General features: G+C 44.1%; 3 protein-coding genes across 3 annotated transcripts in view; all 3 read right to left on the reverse strand.

Annotated features, from left to right (window-relative positions):
• The window catches only part of LOC309564399 (uncharacterized protein), a 252,084-nt gene that overhangs the window by 202,496 nt on the left and 35,073 nt on the right, over positions 1–14,515 (reverse strand). The gene's annotated exons all lie outside the window — the stretch shown is intronic.
• LOC309563407 (uncharacterized protein) overlaps positions 1–14,515 on the reverse strand; it is a gene marked incomplete at its 3' end in the record, with an annotated part of 43,546 nt that overhangs the window by 13,918 nt on the left and 15,113 nt on the right. The window contains exons 4-8 of the mRNA XM_082267801.1: positions 10,393–10,485; positions 10,056–10,311; positions 7,156–7,341; positions 6,866–7,024; positions 6,506–6,739 (exon numbers count right to left, since the gene is read on the reverse strand). Coding sequence (XP_082123927.1) covers positions 6,506–6,739; positions 6,866–7,024; positions 7,156–7,341; positions 10,056–10,311; positions 10,393–10,485 — 928 coding nt within the window. The remainder of the gene's footprint in view (positions 1–6,505; positions 6,740–6,865; positions 7,025–7,155; positions 7,342–10,055; positions 10,312–10,392; positions 10,486–14,515) is intronic.
• LOC309563408 (uncharacterized protein) lies at positions 3,545–7,299 on the reverse strand (the record flags this gene model as incomplete). The annotated part of the gene is made up of 5 exons (XM_082267802.1): positions 7,156–7,299; positions 6,296–6,419; positions 4,321–5,373; positions 3,893–4,071; positions 3,545–3,643 (listed from the first exon to the last, which is right to left on the reverse strand). The coding sequence occupies exons 2-5, from the start codon at positions 6,378–6,380 to the stop codon at positions 3,545–3,547; spliced, it is 1,416 nt and encodes a 471-aa protein (XP_082123928.1). The 5' UTR covers positions 6,381–6,419; positions 7,156–7,299.

A 14,515-nucleotide genomic window follows, 5' to 3' on the forward strand; every position in this document is an offset into this window, starting at 1 on the left:
GGAAAACAGGAGTGTATTTATCCTTTAAGACTCTTTGTATTGACTCCAAGGAAGGCAGGAAAAAGTAAATAAAATATCTTTATTCACTCAAAAATATATACACACAATATAATACAGATATATAATTATTACATAAATGTCTTTGATCTCTATAAGTGAAGATTTATTTTGTTATGTGGAATATCTGGAAATGTTAATTGTGCCTAAGATTTATCCTAATAATCTACCTATTGTCTTTAATTCCTCCTGAAAATAGCAGAGCACTTCCTGTGCCAAGGTACCCCTGTTCTGTAGACCCATAGCTGTATATCTGCAGCGTGAGATCATCTAAGGCACTGCAGCCTCCGACTATTAGTGTAGGAAATATGAAGTGAGGTTTAGAGATGTCACTGCTGTGTTGCTCACTGTTCTCCTTACACAATGAAGCAAAGCCCTGCCTCCACCAAGATGGCCGTCTTCATAGAAAGACACAATGCAGAGTAAGTTATGGTAAGTCAGTGATGGGGAAAAGATCAGCAGAAGTGGGTGAATTGTTCCTGTAGTCATTACCTTGATATAGAGTTTTTTTTATATGAACCTTTCCATTGCGTCCATCGCTCTACTAGCCACCAAATGGGGAGAATTATATTGTTGCTTCTCACATTCGGAGGCTTCCAAAGAAAATGTATACATTTTATGTACATTTATACACTACTTTCCACTTTCCAGGGCACCGTACTTGGTAATATGGTGGTTTATGGGATGGACTCACTTTAAACATACCTCTTCTTTATCATACAAATGTACCATAGATAAGAAAAAGCAAAAAATAAATACACTCCATGGAAGGAGGAGTAACTAGAACCATATGGGCTCCGGTGCAAGAAACCATGAAGGGCCCCCCTGACCCCCAGCTAGGGCCATTCCCTCCAGGCCTGGAGCCATTCCCTCTAATCCTGAGACCTTTTACTCCTACTGCTGGACCCTTTCACATGTTCTGCCCCCCATAGTGGCAGAACACCAGGGCGCAGTCGCAAGTTTGACCTTTGGGACCCTGTTAGTATCAGTAGTATTTTTTTTTTTTTTTTTACCATTTGATGTTTTTTTTTTTTTACAATTTTATTTTTTATTATTTCTTACATTTTATTTAAGGAGCCCCGTTGGGGGTCTAAGTGAGATATGAGAGATCTAAACAGACATCTGCTGTTTCACCTTGGAGACAGAGAAAGGAGACTGAGGATACCAACCTCGATCTCCACCTCTGCAGTCTCGGCTGCACAGAATGAATGGACAGGAATAGCTCAGTACAGAGGCCTCCTGTTCATTCACAAACTGAAACCTAGTAAACGCAGTTTACTAGGTTTCAGTTACAAATGAACAGAGTCAGTGATCGGTACAGATCACTGACTCTGTCTATTCAGAAAAGGAAGGGGCTGTGAATTACATATTTACCGGCCCTTTCCCCGCTCCATCTTGACAGCATCCCCCGAAGCAGTCAGCGGGATAGGAGAGGGAGAAAACCCGGAAGCGACGCAGGGGGGGGGGGGGTCGAAGGGGGTACCAGAAGAACACACAGGGGCCAGGGGATAGCAGGACCTGGATTGGGGGGAGGGGTGGCGGCATATAGAAGAACCAATCCTATACATTTTTCTGATGCAGCTGCTGAATGCCTGTGGGAGGGAGAGGGGATGAAACAGGTTTTCAGTGGCTGCAGGAGGAACATGGAGGGGATTGATTCTTCTATATGCTGCCGCTTTCCCAGCTGCCCTGCCTATCCAGGTGTACAGGGGGGCCGTACGGGTCACCCGGAGCTGGGTCCCAATTGCGACCCCCTGTAGGTATGCTCCTGGTCTCTTCCAATAAGGTCACAATGAATGCAGGGTACCCGGAATCTCACGAGATATTGCTACAGTGCAGTGCATTCGTGAGTGCTCAACAAATTCAGGCTACTCAGCCTTCCCCAGGATCTGGCCTGGAATGATGGTAATGTCACCCCAACCCAGGCATTGTAGGTGGTAGCTGGGGAAAAAGGTAAGTATATGAACTAGCTCTCCCCCAAGTTTGAGATGTTGAATGTTTAATTAGGTTCATTCACCCGTGAAACATTTCCAGCATTCTGGACAAGAAAAGGCTTTTTCAATGTATGCAGCTCCGAATGTTTAGTGAGTTCCCTATTGTGTGAGAATTATCTGCTGAACACAGAATATGAAACAGGCTTCTCGCTGGTGAGAAGCCTCTGGTGGGTAATGAGTTCTGATTTCTCTAGAAAATTATTTGTCACACTAGGAACACGATCAGTACTTTTCTCCGGACTAAAGACTCTGGTAGACCTCAAGTTCTGATTTCGTAGTGAATAATCTGTCATACTAGGAACATGAATATGTTTTTTCTCTGGTGTGAAGTCTCTGGTGGATTCTTTAGAGGATAATCTGTCATACTAGGAACATGAATAAGGCTTCTCTCCAGTGTGAAGTCTCGGGTGGATCTCAAGTTCTGATTTCATAGTGAATCATTTATCAAATGGAGCATGAATAGGGCTTTTCTCTGGAGTGATCTCTGGTGGCCCTATAGTTATATTTTAGAGGATGATTTGTCACACTAGGAACATGAATAGGGCTTTTCTCTGGTGTGAAGTCTCTGGTGGACCTTAAGCTCTTATTCCTTACTGAATGATCTGTCACACTAGGAACATGAATAAGGCCCCTCATCAGTGTGAAGACTTTGGTGGACCTCAAGTTCTGATTTTGTAGTAAATGATCTGTCACACTAGAAACATGAAAGGGGCTTTCTCCTGGAGTAAAGTCTCTGGTGGACCTTAAGTTCTTATTTTTCACAGGATGAAAAAAAAAGTTTTTTCCAATGTATGAATGTCTGAATGTTTAGCAAGATCCCTATTGTGTGAGAAACATCTGCTCAGTACAGAATTTGAAATGGGCTTCTCGCTGGTGTGAAGTCTCTGATGGGTAATGAGTTCTGATTTCTCTGGTGAATGATTTGTCAATTGGAACCCAAATATGTTTTTTCTCCATTGTAAAAGTCTCTGGTGGACCTTACCTTCTTATTCCTTAGTGAATGATTTGTCACACTAGGAACATGAATAAAGCTCTTCTTGGATGTGAAGTCTTTGGTGAACTACAAGTTCTGATTTCGTACTGAATGATTCTTCACCCCAGGAACTCCAATACAGCTTTTCTCTGATGTGAAATATCCTAAGTTCTGATTTTGTAATAAACTATTTGTCACACTAGGAATATGAATAGGGGATTTGTCGGGTGCAAAGTCTCGGGTTGTCCTCGAGTTCTGATTTCATAGTGATTGATTTGTCACACTAGGAACACAAATAGGCTCTTCTCCGGTGTGTGGACTCTGATGGACCTCAAGTTCTGATTCCATAGTGAATGATCTGTCACACTAGGAACATGAATAGGACTTTTCTCTGGTGTAAAATATCTGGTGAACCCTAAGTTCTGCTTTTGTAATGAATTATTTTAGGGTGTAAAGTTTCTGGTGGACTTCAAGTTGTCGTTATCTTTTTAATGAATTCCTGCACTCTCCAAAATGGCTTTTAACAGCTGTGAACACATTGGTGCCTAATAAGCTGTGATTTCGTAGCAAACGACTGCTCACACTTGGAACAGTCATAGGGTTTTTCACCCGTGTGAATTCTTTGGTGCTGTGCAAGAAGAGACTTTTTGATGAAGATTTTCTCACACTCCAAGCATGCAAAGGTCTAACCTTCGTGATGTCTCTGATGTTTAGTGAGGTAACTTTTGTACCTAAATGCTTTTCCGCACTCCAAGCAGGTATAAGGACATTCGCCTGTGTGAATTCTCTGGTGTATAACTAGATATCCTTTAGTTGTGAACTTTTTTCCGCACTCTGAACACGAAAAAAGGTTCTCACCAGTGTGAATTCTTTGGTGCTTTGCAAGAAGTGACCTAGTGACGAAGAATTTCTCACACTCCGAGCATGCATAGGTCTCACCGGTGTGAAGTCTCTGATGTTGAACGAGGTAACATTTCAAATAGAATGCTTTCCCGCACTCTGAGCAAGTATAAGGACGCTCACCTGTGTGAATTCTCTGGTGTAAAACTAGACATCCTTTAGTTGTGAACTCTTTTCCGCACTCTGAACAGGAAAACAGGTTCTCACCAGTGTGAATTCTTTGGTGCTGAGCAAGTTGTGACTTTTTGACAAAGAATTTCTCACACTCCGAGCATGCATAGGTATCACCGGTGTGAAGTCTCTGATGTTGAACGAGGTAACTTTTTGAATGGAATGCTTTCCCACACTCCGAGCAGGTATAAGGACGCTCGCCTGTGTGAGTTTTCTGGTGTTTACTTAGATATCCTTTAGTTGGGAATTTTTTTCCGCACTCTGAACAAAAAAATCGCTTCTCACCACTGTGAAGTTTTAAATGATTACCAAGTGCTCCTTTTTCTTTAAAACACTTCTCACATTCAGGACATGAAAAGGGCCTCTCACCGGTGTGAACCCTCAGGTGGTTCACAAGCTGTGGTTTACTTCCAAATAACTTCTCGCACTCTGAACATGAAAAGACCTTCTTCTTACGATGTTCTCCACAGTGTTTATAAAATTCTTGCCTTGATTCAAACCTCAACTTACACGCTGAACATGAGAAGTCATTTATGTGAACTTTCCAATGTTGTTCAAGGCAGAACTTCTGTTTGAAGAGTTTCCCGCACTCTGTGCAGCGAAATGGCCGATCGTCTGTGTGGGTACGCTGGTGTTTGATGAGTATAGCCCGCCGTGTGAAACCTTTCCCGCATTCTGTACAAGTATGTTGCCTTTTACCCTTGTGACCTCTCTGGTGTGCAGTAAGCGCTTCTTTCCTTTTAAAACATTTCCCGCACTCTGAACATGAGAAAGGCTTCTCACTTGAGTGAACAATAAGGTGACTCGTAAGATGGTTTCTCTTCTTGTAACTCTGTCCACATTCTGGGCAAGAAAATGGTCTCTCGTCGGTGTGATCGCGAAGATGTAGGTTGAGTTCTGCTTTTTCGCCAAAAGATTTCCCACACTCCGAACATGTATGGGGGCGCAATCCAGTGTGCACGACTTGATGTCTAATGACATGTGCCTTTCTTGTATAACATTTATCACATTCAGAACATCTAAATATCTTCTTGCCTCTGTGCTTTACAGTAGGTGATGTACAAGAAGATGATTCTTCTGAGCCAGAAGGATCTTCGGATCCACTGCGAAAACGATTATCTGAGAGAACACTGTGTGAGGTATCAGAAGTTTTGGCAGGATCAGATGAATTCATTGATCTAGGACGAAGTCTGGAGCGTAGATTTGGAGAATATTGTTTGGGGTCTTCTAAGCTACGATCTGGAAATAGATTAACTTGTCCTTTTGAAGTATTTTGAACTTCATATCCATCTGTTGGAAAGAAATGATTGTTATTAAAAGCATGTTCATTGTTTATATTTGAACGTCAAATGTTATATGTTGGGAACATGACGTTTTAATAGGGAATGGAGATGGACCTTTCATATGGTGTACAGTATCTCCTCATTTGTTGGGAACATGACGTTATATTGAGGAACGGAGATGGACCTTTCATATGGTGTACAGTATCTCTTCCTCATTTGTTGGGAACATGACGTTATATTTAGGAATGGAGATGGACCTTTCGCGTGGTGTACAGTATCTCCTCCTCGTTTGTTGGCAACATGACGTAATTATGAGGAATGGAGATAGACCTTTGATATGGTGTACAGTATCTCTTCCTCATTTGTTGGTAACATGACGTTATATTGAGGAATGGAGATGGACCTTTCATATGGTGTATAGTATCTCCTCCTCATTTGTTGGGAACATGACGTTATCTTAAAGAATGGAGATGGACCTTTCATATGGTATACAGTATCTCCTCCTCATTTCCTGGGACCATTCGGTTTTGGGGACAGTACATTAATTACATTCCTATGGACAGCAAATCTGAATTTTGTTATTTTATCAATAAAGGACATTCACTATGTTTTCTGTCATAGCATAGGGCACACAATTTGTAATTGTGTAATAGATAAAGTTCTAGAAAACATGATTTTATAAGGCAAGTCACATATATTTCCAAATCAAATTACATATGTATTAATTTTTGCCAAGGATTTAATAGCTATGTAAAATTTAACATACTGCTGAAAAAGGATTTTAAAATAAAATAACATATTACCAGTGGAATGATTGTAAACTAATCAAAATGACCATAAGCAAGTTGGTTTTGATTTCAGTAAAAATGGGAGTTCCGTATTTTCTGCCTATTTTCAGCAACCCAATCTCAACTTACCCAATAATGTTGACATCTGCTGATTCTCCATCATGACGTCCTTGTAGAGATCCTTGTGTCCTTCTAAATACTCCCACTCCTCCATGGAGAAATATACAGTGACATCCTGACACCTTATAGGAACCTGACACACACAATGATACAGTCACCATCCAGACACATCCCTTGTCTGTTACTGGATAATGTCCCAGAATTCCCGGCACCGCTCACCTCTCCTGTTAGCAGCTCAATGATCTTCTTGGTGACTTCTAGAATCTTCTCAACATTTCTCTTAGTTATCAGGCAGTGCGGTGGAGGCACTGTAATGGAGGGTGACTCGTGGAGAAGGCTGCTGGGTCTCCATTGCTGTTTGTTGTACGTCTCAGATGTCACAAAGTGAGATGACCCATTGGGACAGCTGCTTGTTATCTGTACACCAGATTTCTTCTTCACCACTTCATAATTCTGTATAAAAGAGAAGATGGTAAAAATTATTACTGTCTATGTTCCCAGAATCCTCCTCCGGTCAGGTCCGTGTTTTATTAACAGAGATAAGAATGATGTCATGTGACCTCCCAGAATCCTCCTCACCTCTCCAGTCAGCAGGTAGAGGATCTCCAGTGTGAGATTCAGAATTGTATCATTGAGGTGAATGTTTTCCTTTTCTAGTTTCACATCATTTAGGATTTGGTGGTTCTCCATCATGACGTCCTTGTAGAGATCCTTGTGTCCATCTAAATACCCCCACTCCTCCATGGAGAAATAGACGGTGACATCCTGACACCTTATAGGAACCTGACACACACAATGATACAGTCACCATCCAGACACATCCCTTGTCTGTTACTGGATAATGTCCCAGAATTCCCAGCACCGCTCACCTCTCCTGTCAGCAGATCAATGATCTTCTGGGTGGCATCTAGAATCTTCTTGACTTGTTGAGGTCTCAGGATGTCTAGTGCAGACACAGTGATGTGTCTCTGGATCCGTCTCCAATCTTCTGACAAATGGGAAGAGGTATTCGAAGTGTCCTGTTCACCAGATGTCTTCTTCAATAGTGCACAGTCCTGTTGGGCAAGTTTTTTATATACACTATATTACCAAAAGTATTGGGATGCCTGGCTTTACAATCACATGAACTTTAATGGCATCCCAGTCTTAGTCCGTAGGGTCAATATTGAGTTGGCCCACCCTTTGCAGCTATAACAGTTTCAACTCTTCTGGGAAGGCTGTCCAGAAGGCTTAGGAGTGTGTCTATGGGATTGTTTGACCATTCTTCCAGAAGCGCATTTAAGAGGTCAGGCACTGATGTTGGAGAGAAGGCATGGCTCGCAGTCTGCGCACTAATTTATCCCAAAGATATTCTATCGGGTTGAGGTCCTCAACCCCAAACTCGCTCATCCATGTCTTTATGGACCTTGCTTTGTGCACTGATGTGCAGTCATGTTGGAAGAGCCAACTCCAAACTATTCCCACAATGTTGGGAGCATGAAATTGTCCAAAATGCCTTGGTATGCTGACACCTTAAGAGAGTTCCCTTCACTGGAACTAAGGGGCCAAGCCTAACCCCTGAAAAAAAAAATCACACCCCCGAATCCCCCCTCCACCAAATGATTTGGACCAGTGCACAAAGCAAGGTCCATAGGACATGGATGAGTGAGTTTGGGGTGGAGGAACTTGACTGACCTCAACCTGATAGACCAACTTTGGGATGAATTAGAGCGCAGACTGCTAACCAGGCCTTCTAGTCCAACAACAGTGCCTGGCCTCGCAAATGCGCTTCTGGATTAATGGTCAAACATTTCCATAGACTCACTCCCAAACCGTTTGGTAATATAGTGTATATTAATATTGGCTCAGACATTCCCAGAATCCCTCATGTGTCCAGCATCTGAATTATTGTATTTTAGTAAGTACAGCATGAAAGGGCAGTTGACCTTTCTCATCACCCTGCAATTCTACAGTCTGGCAGTGTGGACCTCTCAGAATCCTCCTTACCCCTCCGGTCAGGTCTGTGTCTTATTAACCACTTTACGACCGCCCGCCGCAGTTATACTACGTCAGGCAGCCGCTCCTGCGCAAACCGCTGTAGGTATACGTTGGTCGCGCACAGGCAGCTCGTCAGCGGGGAAGCCGATGCATGGGGCAGGTGGCTCCGATTGCCGCCTGACACCCGCGATCGCTCCCCGCTGAGAGAGAAGAACAGTCTCTATGATCCAGAAGTAGTTAATAAAGATAAGACTGATGTCATGTGACCTCCCAGAATCCTCCTCACCTCTCCGGTCAGGTCTGTGTTTTATTAATAGAGATAAGAGTGATGTCATGTGACCTCCCAGAATCCTCCTCACCTCTCCGGTCAGCTCTGTGTTTTATTAATAGAGATAAGAGTGATGTCATGTGACCTCCCAGAATCCTCCTCACCTCTCGGGTCAGGTCTGTGTTTTATTAATAGAGATAAGAGTGATGTCATGTGACCTCCCAGAATCCTCCTCACCTCTCCGGTCAGGTCTGTGTTTTATTAATAGAGACAAGAGTGATGTCATGTGACCTCCCAGAATCCTCCTCACCTCTCCAGTCAGCAGGTAGATGATCTCCATGTTGAGGTCTAATATCCTCTTGGCCTTTTGACTCTTGTCCATCCTTTGAACGGTCTACACAGAAGTTGTTTTACTTCTCTTTGTTCCTGTTGACAACCGATCAGAAAAATGGCCAGAAAAACATTTCCGTAGGTTAGTGATAAGGTTCTGTGAGCTCTGGAAATTAAACACACAATATCCATGACAAATAACTAAACACGCCCTGTCACATAGGTGACTATCATGAATGGCTGATTATTATAGACTCACCATGCAGCCTGCACACTAGCTGGCGGTGCACCCATGCAGGCTACAGCTGTCCTTGTACAGGATGCATTAGAGACGAGGACCTGGAAAAGCACAGAATACAGGACTCACAGGAATGACAGGAGTATATTGAGGCACTGGGGTGCTGACCTTTCAGGCAGGCAGGAGTACTAGTAAGAGACGCTTACAGCACCGGGGTGCCAGGCTCACAGGACTAGATATCTTGGGGTTATTTGGATTTCTCTTGACTAGGAAGCACTGGGGTAAGCTAGGAATCTGCTCCACTGGGTACCTTCTCTACTAGGTATCTTCTTCACTAAGTATCTTCTCCACTGGGAAACCTTGGGGAACACTAAAAACCTTGTCCACTAGAAAACACTGGGAGGCATTAGGAAACCTCTCTACTCAGAAACACTGGGGTTACACTATGAATCTTCTGAGGGACACTAGGAAACATCTCCACTTGAAAACACGGGGGGGGGGGCTAGTGGGGGGGCACTAGGAATCTACACTTGGAAACACTGGGGGACACTATGAATCTTCTCCACTAAGAATCTTCTCCGCTAGAAAACATGGGGGGGCAGGAATCGTCTCCTCTAGGAATCTTCTCCACTAGGAAACACTGGGGGACACAATAGGTTACCTTCTCCAATAGGAAACACGGGGGGGGGGGGTACTAGGAATCTTCTCCACTAAGAAAACACTGGGGGGTACTAGGGAATCTTCTCCACTCAGAAGCACTGGGGTTACACTATGAATCCTCCCCTCTAGGAAACACTGGAGGACACTAGGAATCTTCTCCAATAGGAAACACTGGGGGGCACTAGGAATCATCTCCTCTAGAAAACACTGGGGGGTACTAGGGAATCTTCTCCACTCAGAAGCACCGGGGTTACACTATGAATCCTCTCCACCAGGAGGGGTACACAATAGGTTACCTTCTCCAATAGGAAACACGGGGGGACATTAGGAATCTTCTCCACTAAGAAAACACTGGGGGGCACTAGGGAATCTTCTCCACTCAGAAGCACCGGGGTTACACTATGAATCCTCTCCACTTGGAAACACTGGAGGACACTAGGAATCTTCTCCAATAGGAAACACTGGGGGGTACTAGGAATCATTTCCTCTAGAAAACACTGGGGGGCACTAGGAATCTTCTCCACAAGGAAACGATGGGGAGTCCAAGTAAACCTGTATAAAACAGCAGTTACGTCACAAATATATATTTTCCTAACTAGCTTGGCAGCAATACAATACATATCCTCCCCCTACAGATGATTCCTGCACATCTGTGTGTAGCAATTACATCCCTGGCCTTGGCCTTCACGCTTATCTGTATTCTCGTTATCTGTATTCTCGTTATTTCTAGGAGAATAGAGAGGAAAATATAGTGAGGGAGAAGTGGGCGCTTTAATGCGCAGCTTGACTGTCATGGTCTCTGTAGTGCCACAGAATTTACCATTTTGTTTTAGAAGGCTAATTATCCACCATTTTGGAAGCTTTCCAGGTTCTGCCACACTCCTTTCTTTCCCTTTTATCTCTCTCTATCCTAATTTCTTGTTTTTTTCCCCCATCTCTCCTCCTTTTTTCTTTCCCTTTTGTCCCATCTTTCTTATTCATTCTCTCCCTTTTTTTCCTTTGTTCCTCCCCCTCCTTGCCTCTCTCTTCCATGTATTATCTCTTTTCATTCCTTCACATACACCTTTTTTTTTTCCTCCCTCTTTCACCTCCTTTCCCCCAACCCCCTTTATCCCTGTACTAGGGATCGACCGATTATCGGCAAAGCCGAAATATCGAGGGCCGATATGCACTTTCCCCGATATATCGGAATCGGCCCCGGAGGTTACCGATTTTGCCGATATTTCGAGAAAGTGCTGTACCGGAGTGAAGCCTGCAACTAGAGGCGTCACCCCGGTACCGGCGTCCATAGCCGAGGATCGGCTGTCTTGTAATGACAACCAATGCGGCTGAGAAGCTGCTCGGCTGTCATTACAAGGAGCGGGAGGGGACGTCCCCCCCCTCCCACCACCTTCCGCGGCTCGCCCGGGTCTCCCATCCCACTGGGAGACCCGGGCAGCCAGCCTGCACGGCCGCCAAGGACCCGATCAAGGCCGCATTCGGCACTGATCAGGTCTCCATGCAAAAACCCGGAAGTGATGTCATGACATCACTTCCGGGTACTCGGCACCAGATTAAAAAAAATGACAGCATTCAAAACAGCCAAACTTGGCGTTTTAAATGCTTTTAAGTGCAGAGGAGGGGTTTGGGGTCTTTTAGTACCTGTCAAGAAAAAAAAAATTTTTAAATGTACGAAAATATCGGCCGATACCGATATGCATTGGCCAAAATATCGGTATCGGCAACGAAAAACCGATATCGGATCGATCACTACCCTGTACTACATGCCCATTTATTGCATTATTGAACAAATTGCTAACCATACACTATATATATATATATATATATATATATGTAAATAAAATACACATGCACTGTATGTATATACACCGATATGCATATTGCACCCAATGAATGATTGTCATTGGGGGAGGGGGACTGCAATGTGGAATGTGAAGAGGAGAGCTGCCTTGTAGTGGTGTGCTGTACAGTGTAGTAGGATCACGATGTCGAGGATGGCATAGCTGTATGAGAGGTGGGGGAGGGGATTGGTGTGTGGAAGTCCTGCAGATCTCATCGTCCATAGAACACACAGTAGTGTCCATGCCTTCACTCATGTTATTCTCCTGTCCCTGTGTGTGTTGAAACTTGCACAGCACAAACCTGCTCCTTGCCTCCTGCTTCACGATGTCAGTTTGCTCCTCCTGCCCTCGACTGATAGATATTATGAATTCCCCTGGCCCCGCCTCCTGTTCACTGCAAAGCAGCCACTTCTCCCAAAGACTCTGCTGTCAGAGGTCCTGCTTGTATCACTTGCAAGAGGTTGTGCAATGTCACCCGGGATGAGCGGACCGGCTACCCCCCCACTTCTGTCATCCAACCCTGCCACCGTGGCCGGCTGGCTTGTCACTTCCTTGTCCTGCTGGCATGTCAGTTTTGCCAGATGCTTCCCCACCTCCTCCCTCCTAGGGGCATTGGATGTGCCCTAGGCGGCTGCCTAGTACGCCTATGGGTAGCAGCGGCCCTGATAGAGGGACATGTCAGAGGCAGGCATAAGCAGAGAATAAGTCCTGATGGCCCATCCTGTAGACTGGAAAATTAAAATTAAGTCATCATGGCGCAAGGAAAGTGACCAGACCCTGTTTATACCTAACCTCAGTGCATATACTTCCATATGTACTCCAGGGGTGACACTGTTAGTATAAATAAGATACATTTAGATTAAAATTAGATAACAGCAGGAAAAACAATAGGCGTGTAAGGGAAACCCCAAAACTCATGGGTTTCAATAACATTTCGACTGTTGAAGCCAGATTTCAAAATCTATTTTTTTTTTACAAACATGTAGGTAGAAAGACATGTTCGGAGAGCAATTCAGTCACATTACATTGTGTTGGTTTAAAAACAATTGCTCTATCTGGCTAAGGACTTGTAATACAAAGTTTTACAAAGGGTGGGACATATCTATCTAAAGTTTCTTTGAAGTCACATCTTGATTGAAATGCGGAATAGTTGTTCACATAGACTTGTCCCTTCCAGTAGTTTGGCTCCTTGGAGGAACAGGTCTTCAAAAGCCTAGATAGCAATCTATACAGCTGGAGGTGTAAATGGCTTTTGAACACAACAGCTGTTATACACAATGACTTCTAACATATACATCCAATATATCTGTTTAATCATAAATACATGTTTGATAATCATAAATAAAATGGCTGTTCCCTTTTCCTCCTCAGGCGCACAGGTTGAGTCCATTTCCACCCCAAAGGATCTCGGTGCCAGCAACTGAACTCTAGACAACATCCCGGTTTTACCACAACGGATCTACTGAATTGGAAAAAGCCACATAAAAACTACAACCCTTCGTGAGTTAACCTTATCAGATAGCTTTATAGAGGGGATGAAGGCAGAAGAAAGAAAAAAGCCTACCAACCTTAGAAAATCTTCAGGGACCTTCTAGCAGTCCAATAACAGTCCGGGACAATTTTATGAAAGATGGAGTGAGACTTTTCGGCTGTATGCTGTATGCTGTATGCACTACATTAGACACGAGAGGCGGAAAACAACCTGAAACTGTCAGTCAGTCTGCTAGAGACATGAAAAAGGAAGTTGAAAACAGGAAGAACAAATTAACCCTTACAGCTACCATAAGGAGAAGGCTAAGTATCCAGAAGAAAAGGCTCAATTGTGCCAAGAGACTGTTAAATACCTGGGATTCAGGGTGTCACAAGGCCAGAGACAGTTGGGAAAGGGCAGGAACGAAGCTGTTTGCCAGATCCATACCCCAACCTGGGAGATTTGGATAGCGGACTTTGCCACCAAGGCTAGGCCCATATATGAATCCAAAAAGGGGGTAAAAAGTGAACCCTTCCTATGGGAAAAATAGCAAGACCAAGCCTTCCAAAACATTAACGTTTCCTTAATGCAGTCGCCCGCCTTAGGCCTCCCAGACAGCTAAAAGCCCTTCAATTTGAATGTCAGTGAAAAGCGAGGAATAGCAGTGGGAGTCCTGACACAGTACCTGGGATCATGGCAATGCCCTGTGGCGTACCTCTCAAAATAACTGGACACTGTAGCACAGGGTTAGCCACCTTGCTTGCGGGATATCGCAGCCACAGCCCTCTTGGTGACCGGAACTGACAAGTTATTGCTAGGTCAGGAAACCTATGTCCGGGTCCCACACCAGGTACATGCACTAATGGATTACGAAGAAAATCACTGGTTCACTAACAGCCGGATGGTCAAATACCAGGACATGCTGTGTAAAAATCCTCAAATCAATTTAGAGATTGTTAATACTCTAAACCCAGCCACTCTGCTTCCTACCTCACCAGAACCTCTGGCACATGACTGCCTCCAGCCCATGGATGAAGTATATGCAAGACAGCCCCTTTGAAAAGCCAGATGTTGAATACTTTTATCTTACTAGCTAAGCAAGCAACTGAATTGCGTACCGGTATTTACCAGAATAGGCTTGCATTAGGTTATTTGCTAGCTGCAGAGGGAGGGGTTTCAGGAATTTAACCTGAGTAATTGCTGTCTGAGAATCGATGATTAGGGAAAGGTAATTGAGGAGATTACTGATAGAATGAAGAGGCTAGCTCACGTACCCGTACAGACTTGGGATGGTTCAATGCTGGTGGCTGGTTTGGGGATTGGCTCCCAGATGGGAGTGGGCTAAAAGCCATGTTGGGGGTAGCAAAGGCAATTGTGGCCACCTGCATATTTCTTCCTTGTCTAATTCCCCTTGTGGCCAGGGCGATCCAAAATTTCATCGAGG

This window comes from Pelophylax lessonae (assembly GCF_965119305.1).
Source record: "Pelophylax lessonae genome assembly, chromosome: 9".
NCBI lineage: Eukaryota > Metazoa > Chordata > Amphibia > Anura > Ranidae > Pelophylax > Pelophylax lessonae.